This window comes from Rousettus aegyptiacus, unplaced genomic scaffold (genome assembly GCF_014176215.1).
Source record: "Rousettus aegyptiacus isolate mRouAeg1 unplaced genomic scaffold, mRouAeg1.p scaffold_m13_p_10, whole genome shotgun sequence".
Taxonomy (NCBI): Eukaryota; Metazoa; Chordata; class Mammalia; order Chiroptera; family Pteropodidae; genus Rousettus; species Rousettus aegyptiacus.
Window position 1 is genome coordinate 77,829,800 of NW_023416285.1, and position 19,157 is coordinate 77,848,956.

At 37.9% G+C, this 19,157-nt stretch overlaps 1 protein-coding gene across 5 annotated transcripts in view; it reads left to right on the forward strand.

The window, feature by feature from the left end:
* The window catches only part of NRP1 (neuropilin 1), a 131,922-nt gene that overhangs the window by 81,364 nt on the left and 31,401 nt on the right, over positions 1–19,157 (forward strand). For all 5 annotated transcript variants that reach the window (XM_016123349.2, XM_016123347.2, XM_016123351.2 and 2 more), the window contains exons 7-8: positions 8,655–8,810; positions 11,966–12,110. In XM_016123349.2, coding sequence (XP_015978835.2) covers positions 8,655–8,810; positions 11,966–12,110 — 301 coding nt within the window. The remainder of the gene's footprint in view (positions 1–8,654; positions 8,811–11,965; positions 12,111–19,157) is intronic.

Sequence of the window (19,157 nt, forward strand, 5' to 3'; positions counted from 1 at the left end):
TTCAGTTTAATTTCACATACTCAGTTTAAGCAGCTACAATGTGTGAAGTACCGTTTGGGCTTTAAGACACATCTGTGCGATCACTCGCCCTGACTTTGTTTATTAGTTTACTGTTTGCCCCCAATGTTTTTAATAACAACAACATGTACATAATACAGTCCTATTGAAATTATGTGCAGAGATAACAGATTCTGCTACTAAGTTTTAAAGTGGTTGTGATCCAGACTATCCTTTATCCATTCTTCCATTATTGGACCCAGAGGTCTGAACTCACAATCTACTTACAGAACATCTAGAGCCACACACCTGTGATCCACTGGGACACTACCACTTGACCAGTTAGCTCGCAAATGCCTACCTACCCTACACAATTCTGACCCTTTAGAGAGCACTGTCCTACTTTTCATGGGTATTGCACATAGATAGTTAATGTATGGAATCAAGAGTTATGGCAGAACAGTCTGTGCCAACTTGTGCCCTCCATGTAGGAGACGCTCACAAAATCATTGCTGAGCAAACCCATCTAGCAAGAGCACATGCTGCAGTATTTGATCAGGAAGCCTATATCGTGTTTACATATATTTAAGGCTGGTTACAATTTCTTTTTTTAAACTGTAGCATACTTACTTTTCTCTCTTAAGAAGTTCCAATTAAGCAATATTTATTACAAAGTTTGTAAGTTAAATTTAAGTTTCTAGGGATTACATTTGGTATGTTCTGAGTAGTTCTCTTCCCAAATCAAAGGATTAGGCTCGAGTTTTAAAGTTAATGCAACTTACAAATAAGAATTCAAAAAATGTTAATTAAAAGTCTTAAGTTCCTGAGTCTTTCACTGCCCAGCAGTAGCTCCTGAGTATTCTAGTTGGAAAAGGGGGCCATTTAAATGTCATCTTCTTGACCGAGCTGTTAAAGGTTTCAGAAGACCTGTCTGCATGTTCACATGGTATTGAAGCAAAATATCACTTTTTAAAGAAGAAGTGAGTTCATAGGTTGGTCAGTGTATGTCTTTAAAATGTAAAACAATCTTTTTTTTAAAGCACAGTGTTTTAACTAGCCTTACTTTTTAACTCTACGGAGCAGTTTCAAATTGCCTTAGATTCTGATTGCTTGCATCTCAGAGTCTGTAGAAACTCCAATTTCTCCTCCTTTGTCATCAGAATATAGAGTGTCCTGATCTTCAGATTTCTCATAAGAGAAGAATTAAAATGGGACATTTGTCTCATTTTTCTGAACAAAATTATATGTGTTCTAGAAAATAAGGAACGGAAAAAAAACCCTCAGGTTTTGCATAGAGTATGTGAAGACACAGGCTCATATTTGTCTTAAGTATGTTTCATAAGTTAAGCTGAGTATTTTTGGGCAGGTGTCACAGTCCCATGCACTGCTCCCAAACCAAAGGTCTTCCACAGCCTGATGCTGTGCTTATCACACCGAGGAAATGAAGACCAGAAGTGGCGACTCCATCCTAGAGCAGCATCCTTCTTCTTCGCATTCCATATTTATGGTGTACATATTGGAGTAATTTGAGTAGCTGGATTCTGGAAATGTCTAGCCGAAATGCTACAGTATTAACCTGCCACACGGAGACCCTTTTATTTCTTTTTGCCAATGCTGCTTGCCAATTTTAACAACTACAGCAGATTTTACTATTCAAACAGAACCAGATGGATCTCCAGTTCAAAGAACATATCAAAATTAAATATTTTTTTAAATTAGTTGCCTCTGATTTATGCAAAAATAAAAATAAAAAATAATATGAGAGTGAGAGAATGTGCCATGCATCCAGACACAGCAAAACAGACACAAACATTTTCTCTTTTTATCAACCAAAAAGACAAAGGTCAGCCCTGGGGACTTCATTTTTCTTGTGCCTTTCCTTGTTGTTCTTTTGCTGTTAAGTACAGTGGCAGTCAGGGAAGCCAGACTTTCCACCGCATCTGTTACAGCCTTATCTAATGTTATGCTAGCTGGTTGGCTCATGTCTTCTAATAGGAAAATTCATCTGTTCATTCACTTGGGATTGTTTTACTATCAGCATAGGTTTTGTTGCAACCACTAATCTTTTTCCACCCAGGAAAATGCTTTTCCTTAATTTAACTAGGAAAAAATGATTAATTCAGGCAATTAAAACCAGAAAAGGACATTGGTAAGGTTCTTCCTGCATTGCAGTGTTCTTATACTTGAGTAGTTTAATTCTTTACTAGCACTACAAATGTTTCCTCATTAGCTTTTGTTAAAAATGATCCATCATTACCATCTTGTTTTTCAACAACATAACTAAATCATTTGCAAAGATTTGCTTTCTAGTAGCCAGTGTAAATTTTAAACTAATAGTCAAAACTAATCATAAATGGTTTCATATTGTCTATAATTATGCAAAAATATTTAATTTCTGAAAAGGATAACTATTAAATTTAATTATTGTTTACTAAGACATTCTATATTATTTTTCTATGAGTGTGCTTTTTACGACATAATTTAGGGACCAGCATAGATGTGGTGGCTCATGCATGGGCCACAAATCTGAGCTGGAGTAAGTCCTGGCTCAGTCACTGCTAAGTTATGTGACTCTGGGTGAGGCACATACATTACTTTCTTCCTTAGTTGCTTTTCCCATAAAACCTCCTTTTATGATTGTTATGGGAATAGAAAGAGATAGTGTATGTATAGTTAGCCCTTAATATAATGCTTCTCTTGAATTTTCTATTAATTGTAGTAATTTTAGCCATCAGTATTTTCTTCTATGTAATACAGTAATAGTGAAAAAATACATAAGATATATAGATAATTATGTCACCGAGTATAAAGTGGTTATATTCTGATTGGTAAGTATAGAAAGTTCAAGATTTTAAGTTAAGGAAAACAATGATCAGGTGCTATGAATTAAGCCCACAGATCCTAGAATGGCACTGATGTTCAAATGCTTGGGCTCTACCAGAACATATGTGTGTTATCTAAGGAAGTGAGATAATTGCTCAAAAATATTTTCTTTAGCTTGTAGAGTTGTAGAGTCTAGTGATGAATTAAACAGCTCTTTGAGTCATCAGAGATGCTCTAAAAAAAAAAATCTGACACTGCCCCCACACCAAAAAATAATTTTCCTGTTTTTAATCAGATTTCAGCTCTTTGTCCTTTATTTTTTCAGGCTTTTGCATTGACCTGCCTTGAGACTGTTAAAAACTGGTAAACACTCCATTGCCAATCTAGCTGGGCAGTATTTTATTGAGCAAGACCAATTTTTATTTTAGAAATGAGGCTTTCCACATTATGGCATTGCCAATAGCTGGTTATATATTATTATAGGAAGCAACAATATTCATTTCACGGCTCAGAGGCTACATGCTGGTGTTCAACCAGCAGTTTGCAAAGGTTTGCTATGTGATTTACTACACAGTGCTAAAACCGGGTCTCTGTCTTCAAGTGGTTCTTAGTGAAATGTGGGCCTCTCCTGGCTTCTCTTTATCTAGGGAATGTGTTTTCTGTCATTACTAAAACAGTGCCATGGCCATAAAGTGCATGTGGCTTATAACTGTAGCCATCTTACGACAGAAAGCAAGTCAGGAGCATGATTAGAACCCACACCATTGGCAACCGTCACTCCAAGGAGCTCCTGGGATGCCATCCCCTGCCCGCTGGAAATGAATGAGGACAGCTGTTTTCTTCTACTAGTGCTCCTCTTCCCCAATGTAAAAGTTAGGCCTTCCTCTTCTATATCTGTTGCCTAGTAATGTCTTTTCTTTATATGTGGAGCACAATAAAGTAAGATGTAGGTAGACATCCTACCAGCGCTATTAGTATTTATACTTATATTGGAAACAGGATGACATATTGGGTCACTTCTGCTGGTGGTGCTACATAAGCCAGCTCAAAGAGTGGCCAATCAGTAGTAGCTTGATAAACTTCTATAAAATAATATCCATACCATCAGATAAGTACCAGATGTTTATGTGTGTCACACACACATGGAGTGAAACATTCAACAATTTTAGTGAATGCATTTGATGTTCAGCTCTGTGCGTACCCCCACCCGTCATCACACCGCCTCACCATCGCCCTTAATGTTAAACAGAAGTACGGCAAACTCAGATGTGAAATCACATCCATATTTTAATTAAAAATAAAGCAGCTGTGAAATAATGATGTTCTTTCAAAATAAGAAAACAGTGATTGGAGCATAGCTGATTGGATTTAGAGAAAGCAGGTTATTTAATTATGGTTATTGTGTGTCTGAATTTTTATGGAAAGAAAGGAAGTATTGTTAGGACAATGAACCCTGAAAGCATAGAGGGGTGGCATTATATAGAACTACTCTGGATTGTATCTTTGTCTTTCCAGCTGCCTGTCTTGGGTCGCCAATCTTGTCTGTTAGAATGTGAGGTTGACGAGAGCTCATCATAATTCAAAAAGCTAAACCAAGAGAATGGTCATGGCTGATTTTGAATGTTTTTCATGACAACTGATTATTTTGGCTTTAAAATTACCAGAGCACAATATTCTTTAGAGATCAATACATTTCTTGACAAATGTCTTTAGAGATCAATACATTTCTTGACAAATGTCTATAGAAGGTGAGGAAAACATGATAGGCTATTTAGTGTCTGTCGTCTCCTTCATTCGTTTCCTTCTCCTTGCCTCTGCACTTCCTGCTCCTCTTTCTTCCTGGAACATTCCCTTTGCACACACTTGCAAACTCCTACTGTGTAGCCTTAAATATGTATCTCAGACATCAAAGTCAGCTGTAGAATGTCTCTCATCCCCCTACCTCCAATTCTCTGGTAAGGTGTTGTTCCTTTGTGCTGCATCACACTTTATGCACATTGCCCCATTCTGTAATCATGTGTTTGTACTTCCCACACCCTTACTGCTCTTTATATCCTCACCACTTAATGTGGAACTTAGCAGATAAGCAGAACAAGTGTCCACTGAATGAACGTCAATCAAATTGAGTAACAATCTTCATGGATAGCAGCCCTATTAAATAGATTACATTATAACTATACTACAAAATACTGTGAACCCACTGAAAAATGATAATGTAGAAAAATATTTTGTCTTAGAAATACATTCATAAAACTAAACAAAAAGCTGGTTATCAAACATAGAGGTAGTAGCACTTCATTTTTATAATAACAAAACATACACACAATAGTCACATGTATTTTGCATAAGAAAAAATCTGGAAGGCTATTATCAGAGATTATTTCCTAATGATGGTCTTATGGAGATTTTATTTTCTTCTCTAATCTTTTCTGCATCTTATGAATTTTCAGTAGGCATTTATTACTTTACCACATAGAAAAGCAGATATTCCCTAAAAGAAATCATAAAAGTCTGGATGGAGGTAGAGCAAAAAGATATGATGAATTTAATGACAGAGACATGAGCTATACACTTAATATTCTGGGGTAAAAAGTGACTTACTCTACCAACCAGCCCAGAAAAAGGAAAAAGTCATTTGTAGTCAGCAAAGAGGAAACGGTTAAGCCGAGAGAACTTTACACAAGGAAGGCAGGCAGAAAAGGCTTCTCTTGTGTTAGGCATAACAAATACTTTAATGGATCTAGAAGATATAGTTGGAAGGGAATAGATGCAGCAGGTGAGATTAAAAAGGTAAACAGAGGACAGTGACATGATTGGCAGAGACGGCTTCACCCGTGAGAAAGGTATACACACAGGCATACAGTCCTTCTGAGTCTCCTGACACAGACACCATCAGTGTGATCAGTGGCACTTCTGAGGCAGAAGGCTGTGTCCCTACTCCCAAACAATCAGACACAGGAGGGTCTCTGTTAAGGCATTCTCCTCAGGTACCCAGGGAGAAAGGACTTAAAAGAGCTTCCTCAGCCTTGACAATGAGAGTTCCCACAGTGCTGGGGAGGCTGTGTCTTGTTAGAGTTCTGGGTAACCTTCCAATTTTAATTGCAATGGTTCCCAGCTCTAGTCATATTGTGAGGTTGTCATTCATCCTTACTAAACCCAGTGGCAGTAATGTTAGGAAGAAAAATGAAATGAAATGTCAAGTATCCCAGTGTGGTAAATAAGAGAATCTGCAGAGTTAAAGCACAGCAGGAGACTTTGTGCAATTACAAGGGGAGGTTGCTAATGCATTTCATTGCCACTGAGAAAAGAAAATATATTTTCTTTTTTATAAGTGAGTCATGCATACGCTTTTGGGGCCTTTCTGTCTGGGACCTTGGACGCCTCTGCTGTTGAGTCCCTTGTTAATTCCAGCCAATTGCTTCTTCCTTTTACGTCAGCTGTTTCTAGTGCCTAGAATTCTTCTAGGTGGCCACCAGTTAACTTCTTTCCTACCTGGTAACAAAACTTTATCCTAAAAACAAAATTTGAAAAGCAGGAAAAGGACAGCCAGGGAGTGAAGTTCTAGAGTTATTTCAAATCAGCCGAAGCTGAATATATACTCTTGGGAATTTATTCATTTCCAAACTGCAGAGCCATTTGTAAGTTTGACAAGAAGAATTTATTTAAATAGCTGTGCTTCATGCTCTTGTCAAGATTTTTAAGGGCCCTTCAGCTTGAAAGTGACTATGGCATTGGGCATGACTCAATGGACAGTGAGTAAAACTCTAAGCGTTCTGAGAGCTTTTAAAAACAATTGAAATTGTTCAGCACAGTCATTTCCAGAACGCCCATTAACTTTCAGATTGCAGCATGAGGAAACCAGAGAGTTTTTCCAGCAACTTAAAATCACCTGATTATTTATCTGGAACTAAGTTAGGTTTAGACTTGCTAGATAACACACAGAACACCCAGTTAAATTTGGATTTTGAGTAAGCAATGACCCAGTTGTTAGTATGTCCCAAATATTGAATGGGACATGCTTATACTAAAAATATTTGTTGTTTTTCTGAAATTCAAATTTAACTGAACATCCTGTATTTTCACTTGCTAAATCTAGTAAACCTAGGTTGTCTCCCTTTTTTGAAATTGTGCACAAATTCATACAAAGTATTATGGTTCACTTTTGAAAGAAATGCAAATTTTAGGTACTCCAGAAATATGTGTTGGGTAAATAAATATTTGTAAAATTAAAATTGAAAACATCAACCATTATTATCCTAAAATATTAGTTTCTACTAAAATCTTGCTGTTTTTTTCTTAAATCTGGTTAAAGCATTCAGAGAATAGATTTTACATCTTTAAAATCAGTTAAATTGACTAAAAATTGTTTTACATTGAATGGTGCTCCCTTCCTTTCTAGATGAAATCTCCTGTTGTTGAATTGGGTAATTTCAAATTGGCTTCTATGTGCCAGGGATATTGCCGATTTTCCGGGATATAACTGTTGGTTCAGTTTTGACGGAATTGGCAACATGTTGATTTAATTATTCCAAAGGCCTTCAGGAAAAAGCAAGTTATGAAAGAAATTCTTCAGGAGTCATTCTTCATGAGGCAGGCTATGCATAAAATGGAAATTCTTTACATGTTCATGACCTATGGGCACTAGAGGGTTAATTGAAATGTTTTTTGAAAATTGGGTTGTCATGTAGTAACTGGAAAAAAGGATTCAGAAATTACGTTTGTGTTTTTGTTGTTTGGCTTTTATTGCTGTTTTTAGGGAAAATGACATTCTCTTGCCTCTTAATAATGAATATTCTGTTGAAATATCTTGTCAATGTTTATCAGTTAATATTATGCAGTTACTTTCTATGTCCTTTTATGAACATTTGCCATATATTTGTTTTTCATTTCTTTAAAGTTTTGTATTATACAGACATACAATAAATAGAGGATATAATAAGTAAAGGGAAATAATTTCATGGGAGTAACCAATTTGTCCATAATACAAAACAATATATTTCTAATATATAGAAACTAGTAACAGTTTTTTTTTAAGGTCATTCTTGGTTATTAATGATGGAAATAAAAATAGTTAAAGAAAAAAGCTATTTTACTTTACTGAAAACATGGAATCATAGGAAGTCAGAGCTAAATGGGGGCTTTCCAGGTGATCTAGTCCAACTTCTCCATTTTTAAATGAAGAACTGGAAGCCTGAAGATGAAGCGGCTCAACAGCTAGCTAATGGCAGAGCCAGTACTAGAACCTGGAGCGACTGATGCTTAGATCTTTGTCCTTCTCACTCATATCACATCTTTGTAGGACACATTTCCCAAACCACAACACTCACCATGCTTTCAAAGTCAGTATTATTTCAGTCTGCATCCTGTTTGGAAGGAGGTAGGATGCTAAAGAATGATGGGAAATAGGACCATGTTAGACTTGAGTTTCAATCCAGGCTTCTCCAGTATCTAATATCTGAGCTTATCTTGTCTTGATTTTCTATTTGTAAAATGACATATATTAATGGCTATTTGGAGAGTATTTTTAATCTCTCAGAAAAATCAGCAACATGATATTGAACTTAGTTCTCTCTTTTGTACCAAAGATCACGCAATTTTGGTACAGCAATGAGAAAGATCTGGGAATTGCCAACCTAGAGCAATTGCTGCCTTATCATGCCTGTGCCTTTTGTTAGAAGGAATGGAATCGGAAGTTGAGGTAGTTCATGCCAAGTGGAATTAGGGTCCATTGAGCCCTAGTAGAAAGAAACTACACTGTGGAGCCCACGGGAAGAGACGCTCTGGGCGATGGTGGTACAGGATGAGCAACTAACCAGGAATATATTGTCTTGCAGGTGGATTTGGGCTTTCTGCGCTTTGTCACTGCCATTGGGACACAGGGAGCCATTTCAAAGGAAACCAAGAAGAAATACTACGTCAAGACATACAGAATAGATGTCAGCTCCAATGGGGAGGACTGGATCACCCTAAAGGAAGGAAATAGACCTTTTGTAAGTTTGGCTGCCGCCCCCTCAAGCAATTTAGTCTTTACAATTGATGAACAATTTTATTTGTTTGGGAGCTATCTGCCCGGCCTGGTTTTATTTTTGAATTGATTTAAAATGAAAAGTGCAATTAGAGGTTTAAATCTGACCAAGGGGTCTCATGTTCCCAGATCCAGAAGCCAAAAGCAAATTACACGGATGTGTCTAGGAAAAGTCAATACCAGCCAAATTAAGTGTCACAATCAAGAATCACTTTATACTTCCCACAGGGACACAAACCAGGCATAAGAAAAACGCTGTGCTCTTAGAATCTTAGGGCTAGTGTTTTTGTTTGTTTGTTAATACTGTTTTTTCATTCTCTTTCATAGATTTCATTCATTCTTCCTCTCTGTAACAGGCTGATTTTAGGAAAGTTCCTTTCATCTACCCTCTGTGGCTCACAAACTAATTTACAAGTGTGTTCGGCTGCTTCTGTGAGAATACATAGAACTAACGTAGTCCCTCATGTTCCCTCGGATTATAGGACTTACATGCCAACTCCTCACTGCTTTCAACCAAAGAAGGCAGATGACCGTGCCCTGCACTCGGGGTTCTGCCCTAAACTATTTGGAACTGAGGTGTTTTTTCTCAGCCTGCCTGTTTATTTGAAGTTATGCTTGCTCCAATTTAGTAATCAAAAGATTTCTGATAGCTCATACTTGCTGTTTCCCCAAAATCAAAGGTCGCCCTGTGGGTCGTGTAAAACATAGGGAATTGATAAGGATAGTGGCAAAGATCCAGGTAACTTGAAATCCCGGGTTCAGGAAGAGGTCAGTTAACATTTCCTTGTCTCTTTTTCAAGAATTCACAGCCTTGACTTTCTCCTGGGTCTTGAACTGAGAAAAGGTTCCTGGATGTGAAGTAAGAGAACTATTGATTCCCTCTGATTAGCTGCAAAGTTCCCCACTCTCGTTTAGAGGAGGCAAGATTGAAGTGGATATAGGTGTGCAGCTGCTTTGTGGGAAAAAGTTCTGTGGACAGGCAAGTTTAAGGCCACTGTCTAGCCTGAGAGGACATGAAATCAGTCCTCAACCTGGGGACGAAAAACCCTCAATGTCAACATTCATGGCGGTTAAGCAAGTAAATTTGACCCTGAGGTTCATGAGGCTTATTCTTGTTTTGGAGTAGTTTTTTGAAGACATGCTTTAATTTCAAACAAAGAACAACCCCACCTACCCACCCAAAATCCCCACTAATGCCAAGGACACACCAACAAACAGAAATAATGGGGAGAACTGGCCCCACACCTTTAGTCCTTTCTTTAAAAAATGAGTGTTACTTCTCCAAGATGTTCTCTGTAGCCATTGTCCATTGATTATTCGCATGACCCAGAAGGGGGTGTCAGAGGACACACACAGGTTCTGAGGGCATGCCCAACAATGCACAAAGCTCGCTCTAACTCCACTATCAAGAACACCCTAGTATACACTTTCAGAGTAGGAGGCAGAAAGAATAATGATTCAGCAAGGATAAAGGCCTGGCATCTGAGCACTTTCATTGAACCTAAAAGAAATCGAAACACCCACCTGGACTCTCGTTGTCATCAGCCACCCTGCATTTCTCTGTACTATGGGGTTTTTCAGCCACTGCCCTCTTTCCTACTTTCCTCAGGGAGAGTTGGCCATGCCTCAGCAAGAGCAGCCTTGGACCAATCACAGTGTGTCCTTACGTGGTTTTCGGCAAATATAAAATTTCCTCGGTGTGAGCCAGATGTTGGCACATGTAGCGCTCTCTGCCATCGGCCGCTCTCCCTGAAGTGACTTGCCAACCCTTGGCACCATGATTTGGGACTCTGTTCCCTCTGGAAGCTGCTTATTATTCTTTGTCACGCAAAAATGCTCCCACATAGATTGTTTTCCAGAGAAAGATGTTGAGGTAGCACAGAAATCTGAAGGCCATCACAAGCTAGGATGAATTATGACATTAAATCACCTCTTGAGAGGGATCAGGCTAATGGCTGACTTTGTAAAGCATTTGACCCTCTTCAATTGTGCAGGCCACTTGAGCTAAATGAAGTAAAGACACCATCCTGACTTTTATAAGCCCCTTCTCCCAGGGGAAGAACAAGCCTTGGGAAACTGTGGTTCTCCTCTACAAACTTACCTGGAAAGTGAGGAGGACTCTCCATCCCTCTCTTGGGCCCAGTAATCTCTAGTTATACAACCTGAGAGGGGAGAGTATGGTCTGGCTGTGCGAGAAGCAGAGCGCCCGTCACACAAGGCTATCGTGGAGGCATGCTACTTTTACATGGCTGTCCCAAATCTAGGGCTGAAGTGAAATCCAGGAAAGCGAAGCTTTTCAGTTTCACCAGTGTTCCACAGAGACACAGTCTACACTCCTTAGAAATCTTGCTAGAGAACACGGCCCAGGTAGAGGGGCCCCGACAAACACTTGTGGACAACTGGTTTGTGACTGGCATTCATAACCCTTGCAGTTACATTACCTTATCTTTCTTAGAAAAAAAAATGACTCATTTTTAAAACTAGAAGCAGAAGCACTGGAAAAAGCTAATTTCCAGTTACATATCATTTATAGCTCAGTCTTCATTTTAACAAGTAAAACATAATTTTACCAATAACTGAAAAAGACTAATGTCATTAATTAATGTTAGGGAAAAGATCTTCCATCAAGAAATGGATTCGAAAGGAAAAAAGCTACTTGACCTAATGCTATAGCTGGGAACATAACCTAGAATTTTCAAAAAGCCAGACCTGGAACTGAACTCAAAAAGCAAGCCTTCAGGGGATTCCTGGAAAAGTAAAGTAATGAAAGTTCCCATGAAATGTCGATAGCTATCTGTAGGTTCTTATGATAAAGTTAATAATTCCTACTCTTTTAGATAATAGCATGTATTCTTTAACAAATGTCATCATTGTAACTGCTTTGGGAGGCTCTATCATCTCTGAAAATTGAATCGATTAGGACAACATCCTGTATTAGACATGATTCTTTCTGCTTGCCATCATTTGGAAAACAACATGACAAGTTATTAACACCACATCAACATGGATAGACAATGCTGAAATTATAAATAATTTTCACAAGCATTTGTGAAAACATTTTTGGGTTTGTTTTTAATCTCAAACGTCTGTTGTTAAAGAGCCCTTCCTTTTTTAATATAGATCTTTCAGGGAAACACCAACCCCACAGATGTTGTGTTTGGAGTTTTCCCCAAACCACTGATAACTCGGTTTGTCCGAATCAAACCCGTGACGTGGGAAACTGGCATATCTATGAGGTTTGAAGTGTATGGCTGCAAGATAACAGGTAAGCTCCAGCTAGAAGATTGCCTAGTTTTGGTTTATGTAAACTTTTAAATATAGGGAGATTCATTTTGTATAAATGTGGTCATTTTCAGTTAGTAGTCAAAAGTATATGCTTTGAATTTAGACAAATGTGAGTTAAATTCTACTTTTAGTACTCACTATCTTATATGGGCAATTTACTACCTCTCAAAGCTTTAGTTATCTCACCTAAAAACAGTCATGATCGTGTACACTGCGCAGGGCTGTTGTGATCATGGATAAGCTCATAAATATAAAGCACTTGGCACAAGCTGGCACATAGTAGGCATTTGGTAAGTGGTGCCTTCCCACAAGACTGTAAGCTCTATGAAGGCAAGTTCTCTGCCTTTTGTCCCTGTCTCCTGGGTTCTGGGCACACTGATGGGTACTTAGTAGCTTTACAGTAACACGATGTGTGGAATGTTCTCCATCTGCTTTATCATTAAAAAAATTTTAAAAAAAAAATACAGTTAACATGCAATAGTATATTAGTTTCAGGTGTACAACATGGTGATTGGACATTTATATAACTTACAAAGTGATCACCTCAATAAATCTGGTACCCATCTGACATCATACATAGTTATTACAATATTATTAACTATATTCCTTATGCCATACTTTACATTCTCATAACTATTTTGTAACTACCATTTTGTACTTCTTAATCCTTTCCTTTTTTTAACCTATTCCCATCTGGCAACCATCAAAATGTTCTCTGAATCTTTGAGTTTGTTTCTGTTTGTTCATTTATTTCGTTCTTTAGATTCCACATGTAAGTGAACTCATATGGTATTTGTCTTTCTCTGTCTGACTTACTCCACTCAGCACAATAGCCTCTAGGTGCATTCTTGTTGCTACAAATGGTAATATTTCATTCTTTTTTATGGATGAGCAATATTCCATTTGTATATATGTACTACTTCTTCTTTATCCATGCATCTATTGGTGGACACCCAGGGTTTCTTTGGTTAAATACCCAGAAGTGTGATTACTGAGTCCTTCTTTTTTTCTTGTTACAGCCTGTTTTAAAATCTATTTTATCTGGTATAAGTATAGCTACCCAAGCTTTTTTTCCCCCATTTTCATGAAATACATCTTTCCATTTCTTTACTTTCAGTCTGTGTGTGTCTTTAGATTTGAAGTGAGTCTCTAGGTAGCATATGTAAGGGGCTTGTTTTTTTATCCATTCAGCCACCCTGTGTCTTTTGATTGGAGTATTCAATTCTTTTACATATAAAGTAATTGCTAGATACATAGTTACTGCCATTTTATTATTCTTGATCTTTCGTCATTGTCTCCTCCTCCACCTCCTCCTCCTCCTCCTTTCTTTTTCTTCAAGAAGTCCCTGTAATATTTTCACAATACTGTTGGTGATGAACTCCTTTGGCTTTTTATTGTCTGAGAAACATTTATCAGTCCTCCAATTCCAAATTTGCTGGGTAAAGTAATCTTGGTTGTAGGTTCTTTCTTTTCATCACTTTGAGTATTTTATGTCAATCCCTTCTGGCCCGCAAAGTTTCTTTTGAAAAATCAGCTGACAGTCTTAATGAGCTCCCTTGTAGGTAACTAATTGCTTTGCTCTTTCTGCTTTTAAGATTCTCTCTTTGTCTTTAAACTTTGGCATTTTAATTTAATTATAATGTGTCTTTGTGTGGGCCTCTTTGGGTTCATCTTGTTTGTGACCCTCTGTGCTTCCTGGGGAAGTTTTCTGTCATTTTTTTTTTTTTTTTCAAATAGACTCTCAATCACTTACTCTCTCTTTTTGCCTTCTGGTACTCCTATGATATGAATGTTGGTACCCTTGATATTGTCCCAGAGGCGCCTTAAACTATCCTCTTTTTGGGGGGGAGGGGGGTGGTGATTCTTTTTTCTTATTGTTATTCTGTTTGGGTATTTTCTGCTACCTTAGCTTCTAAATTGCTGACTTGATTCTTTGTTTCATTCACTCTACCATTGATGCCCTCTAATATATTCATCATTTCATTTATTGCATTCTTCATTTCTGACTGGTTCTTTTTTGTGTTTTCTATTCCCACTTTTATGTTTTCTGTCTCTTTGTTAAAGTTCTCACTGAGTTCATCTACTCTTCCCCTTCCATCCTTATAACCAGTGTTTTGAACTCTGTCTCTGATAGATTGCTTGTCTCCATTTTATTTAATTCTTTTCCTGGAGCTTTTTTCTTTCATTTAGGACATGTTTTTTTTGTCTTCCCATTTTGGCTGCCTCCATGTGTTTGTTTCTACATATGGGGGAGGGCTGCTATGTCTCCGGGTCTTAGTAGAGTAGCCTTATGTGATAGGTGTGCTGTGGAGCCCAGTGGCACAATCTTCCCTGGTCACCTGAGGTGAATGCTCCAGATATGTTCCTTATATGGGTTGTGTGTGCCCTCCTGTTGTAGTTGAGCCTTGGTTGTTGTTTGTACATCAATGGGGAGGGATCAACCCTTGGGATGATTGGTTGTGAAGGCTGGCCAGTGAGGAGCTGACCCTACAGAACAGGATATGCTTTAGCAGGACTCTGGTGCCTGCCCAGCCTGCCCTTTTCATGCATTGTCCTCAGATGCAGCCCCAGATGGTGCTCCAACTCAGTCTGCAGCCAGCCACTAGACATGCCGGCCCTGGAGCCTCCTAGGAGGGGCCCTGCAACAGACCAAGTTCAAAGGCAGCCTCTGCCCTGGCCAGGGCCACCTGGTATGAGCTACCAAGCAATCTACCAATGGCTGCCACCTTCTCTGGGCTGAGAAGTGCCTAGAGAGGCCAGGTCACAAGCAGAGGCCAGCTGCCACTAGTCCTGGGCTTGGAGCTGCTCAGTGAGAGGTACAGGGCACACTGAGGCCAGATGCTGCCTATTTGGGTTTTATGAACCTTTGAGAGATTTTAGGAAAGTCCACAGCATGCGCCAAGATAGGCCATTTGTGTGGAAAGTCTCTGGAAGCACCTTAGGTGAGCCCGCAATTTGAGTAGGGTGGGGTCTCAGAGAATCACCAGGGCAGGGCCACCAGTGTTAGCTAGATTGATAGTGACTCAGATATTGTGCTCACCTGCGTAATACCCTGGGAGTGGGGAGGGCTCAACAAAGGAACAATGAATTCTGCCAGCACTTCCGTCTGGGAGAAAGCTGCCCCTCCAGCCCTCACTCTAAAGCCAGACAACTCAGTTCCTTCCCTTACATCCCTGGTGCTTTTTGAACAGCTGCCCCAGTGCTGGAGCTCAGAGTAAGTGAGCCCATCAGTGAGGAAGTCCATGTGTGCAGGCCTTTTAAGAGGAACGTCTGAGGCTCCCACATCCCTCTGTCTCATTAAGCCACAATCTCACTGGTTTCCACGGCCAGATTATTGGGGAACTTCTTTTTCTAGCACTGCAACCCTTGGTTGGGAACCCTGATGTGGGCTGGGAACTCCGCAGCCAAGATTGCCCTCCTGATTTTTAACCACCACACATTGATGTGGATCCAGCCTGTTTCACATCTCTACCTCTCCTATCAGTCTCGAGGTGGTCTCTTCTGTATATCCTTATTTGTAGGACTTCTGTTTAGCTAAACTTCAGGTGATTCTCAGTGATGGTTGTTCTATAGTTTAGTTGTAATTTTGATGTGGTCCTGAAAGAAGGCAAGCACAGAGTTTCCTTCTCTATTATCTTGTGATAATTCACCTGCTTTATCTTTTTAATTTTGAAGTCTAGAGCAGCCTCATGAACTGCTCTAGACTTCAAAATTAAAGTGTTAAGGTGTTAAGGTGTTTAAAGTGTTAAGGTGTTTAAGTTGTGAGTATTTCTCCTTTTATTCACTAACTACCCTGATAACTTTCTCTTAGGTGTTGTCTCAATATATATCTATCTTTTATCTAAAGGACAAACTAATATTAGAAATCAATTTGGCAATGTTTATAGTTTTTGAGTTTGTTTCATCTGACATTAACAGGGCTTGAATGTCTCTGTTAAATTTGCTATAAGTGGATGGTATCCATTTGAGAGATAAAGAAGGTGCAGTACTGAGAGGCTAAGTAGCTAAAGAAGTTGGCAAGGTCAGGGCAGAGCTGGAGGTAAAAGAATGGGTCTGACTGTTATTTGCACTGCATTTCTATCATGATCAGTACTTCTGTTAATTGTCCATTTATCTTCCTGTACTGCACTCTGTATTCTGGAGTAAATATAGTCACAGTAGCATTCCTTTTCATTTAAATATATTGCAATATTTTTATTAAAAAAAACAGTGCTGTATAACCTTTAGAGTAAGTTTAAAACGTCAAAAACAGAATCAGTAACTGATTCACCAAAAAGTAATTAATAGTAAACAACTTTTAAAAGTCTGTGAACTATCTTTTAATATTATATTAGCATACCTATTTAGGGCATTTAATTTCTCATTCCATGAACGCCAATTCTATTGTTTTTATTTTTATCCTCTTTAGTATAATTATTTTTAGAAAGGAAAATACTGACTTTTGAAGAAAAAACAACAACAAAACAACAACAACAAACACCTGGGCAATTTTCCATGAAATTATAAGCAATTTGGAGAACAATGAACAGAGGAAAAAAAAGAATTACATTGTTTATAGTAAAGTTAATTTAGAAAGTAAAAACTGACATTGGGATGTCTTACCAAAATTTTATTTATTTCCATCCTAGAGAAAGACATGTTTATTGTTTTAGGATCTAAGACTACAATTCAAAGCCCTGGATGCAGGATTTGGGTGGAAGGGATTTGGAAGAGGACACTGAAAAACTATTTATAATCTTGGCTTTATTTTTGATGAGTAGTTACATGGGAGAAACTTCTAGGTCATTTTATAAGCATTACAGATTTGAGAGGCTATCCATAAATTTGTAGAAACAAAACCATTCAAAATCAAGGTAGAATAAACTTCATAAAGACTCCAAATGTGTTTGTCTGAACTCTAAATGTCCAGGCTCTTCTTTTAGTTAAATAAAATATTTAAACCTGAAATGCTCTATTTTCATTTTCACAAAAATTTCTCTGAGAGTAAATTCTTAGAGTATAAGTCTTCACGTGTAAAAAAAAAAGCAAATAATTTATTGGATTTTTAAAAATAATTAAATGACCTATTTAAACATAGATGTCTAAAATAACATATCTTCTCATGTATTCTATTTTACAACTATTTTAAGATGCTGCTTTTAGGCTCATAGGGCTAACCTGTTAATAGCGACCACTAATTAATTTTAGTTACTTTCTCTCCAGTAAGACAGTTACAATCTCCGAATAACTGATTGAGACATGTTTTTGGAAAGGGCAGCATATTGTAATCATGGTCGCTGGACAGAAGATCCACAGACATCTCCAGGTGTGGCTCTGGACTGTTCAATTAGTGAATGTGTGACCACAGGCAAGACATTTAGTCCCTCTGGCCTTCATTTCATAGTCAGTAAAATTAACCTTAATTCAGCTATAATGAGGATTCAATGAAAGAATGTTTGTAACACATCTGGTTTAGAGTAAGTGCTCACTAAATGGTACCTAGTAGATGATGCTCAATAAATTGAACCTAGAATATGCCCCAGCCAGTAGAAACTCTAGTGAGACAATATCAGTGTTCGCTTCTTGGTACCAGAAGCAGATAACTTTTTTTAGAGGCCATGATCGCCTTGTAGTGGAGACTGAACAAAGAAGAACAAGTGTTCCCGCTGGACTAGAAGGCCCATGACAGCAGGGGCCATATTTGCCTGATTTTCTATTGTGTCCTGCATGTCTGGAGCATAGTAAGTGCTCAGAGCACTTACTTTTGAATGAATGAATGCAGTTTTATTCATGCCTTCTGAGAAACATGATGGATCTCAAAATTTGACCCTCTTCTCTTGAGTAGGCAAGTTTAAACTCATTCTGGATTTTAAAAACTATTGAATTAAAAGCTACCACATGACTATATCAGTTGACTTCCAAAGTCTCTAGAGTCCCAAGTTTTAATGTAATTTTTGTACTCAGAAAGTATTTTTTAAAACTAGTAATCCTGGAAAATCTAGAGTATATGACATGGCAGTGTGTCACCACGCCATATAGAGATATAAACAAGATTGTAGCAAACCATTTTACTTTATAGGTGATTGACAAAGGAACATTTTTACTATTCTAACAAAGCATATTTCCATCATTTTGGCAAAGATGGAAATTTGTAAATTAATCTTGGAAGGTTACTGTTTATGAAAACACACTACAAACTTGTATTTGTTAGCCAGAAGTGTAATAACTGGTGCTTCTGAACACATTAGTGTGTTTCTATGTTAATTAAAGGTTCTCAGTGATGATCTTAGACACCACACCATCTAAAGATACTTTCTGAGTCATTAAAGGAATACTGAATTGTGCTTATTCTGGTTCTCCCATCAAATGCAGTTATTACATTCTCATTCTTTGAAACTGGTTAACTGATATTTGATTTATCAGTATATCTCAGTTTTCCCATTAAAACTAAGTAGAGAAACTTTATTGTAAAATAATATCAGTGAAAATAATCATCTCAATCCCCCATCACGGAACTCATCTCTCCTTCCCATTTAGAATTGGTTTTAAGCTTAGCAAACTAGGTTGTTAAAAAAATAAAATATGATACAGGGTTGCCAGTTAAATCTCATGCAGATAAATGACAGATAATTTTTTATCCCATGCAATATTTGGGACATACTTATACTAAAAAAATATATTTCTTGTTTGTCTGAAATTCTAATTTAGTTTGGCATCCTGTTTCTTGTTTTGTTGTTTTTGTCTGATTGTTTGTTTGCTAAATCTGGCAACACTATTTCCAAAGGATTTGACATGTAGCCAGGCTAAAGCACATCTGAGTCAGCCTACTATGAAAGAACAGAGTTAAATCCTAGCATCTCATTCAAACCTTGAATTATTAACGTTTTCTCCTAATCATTGCTCAAAGAATCACATAGCTTTCAGTCAAAGGCAGATCAAGTTTCCTTTTTATTGTTCTTTTTGGATGAAGCAGACGTACAGAAGGAATGACAGTCTAAATATGCTCCATGGACCCATTGGCTGAATGGGGGTTGGGCAATGCTACATT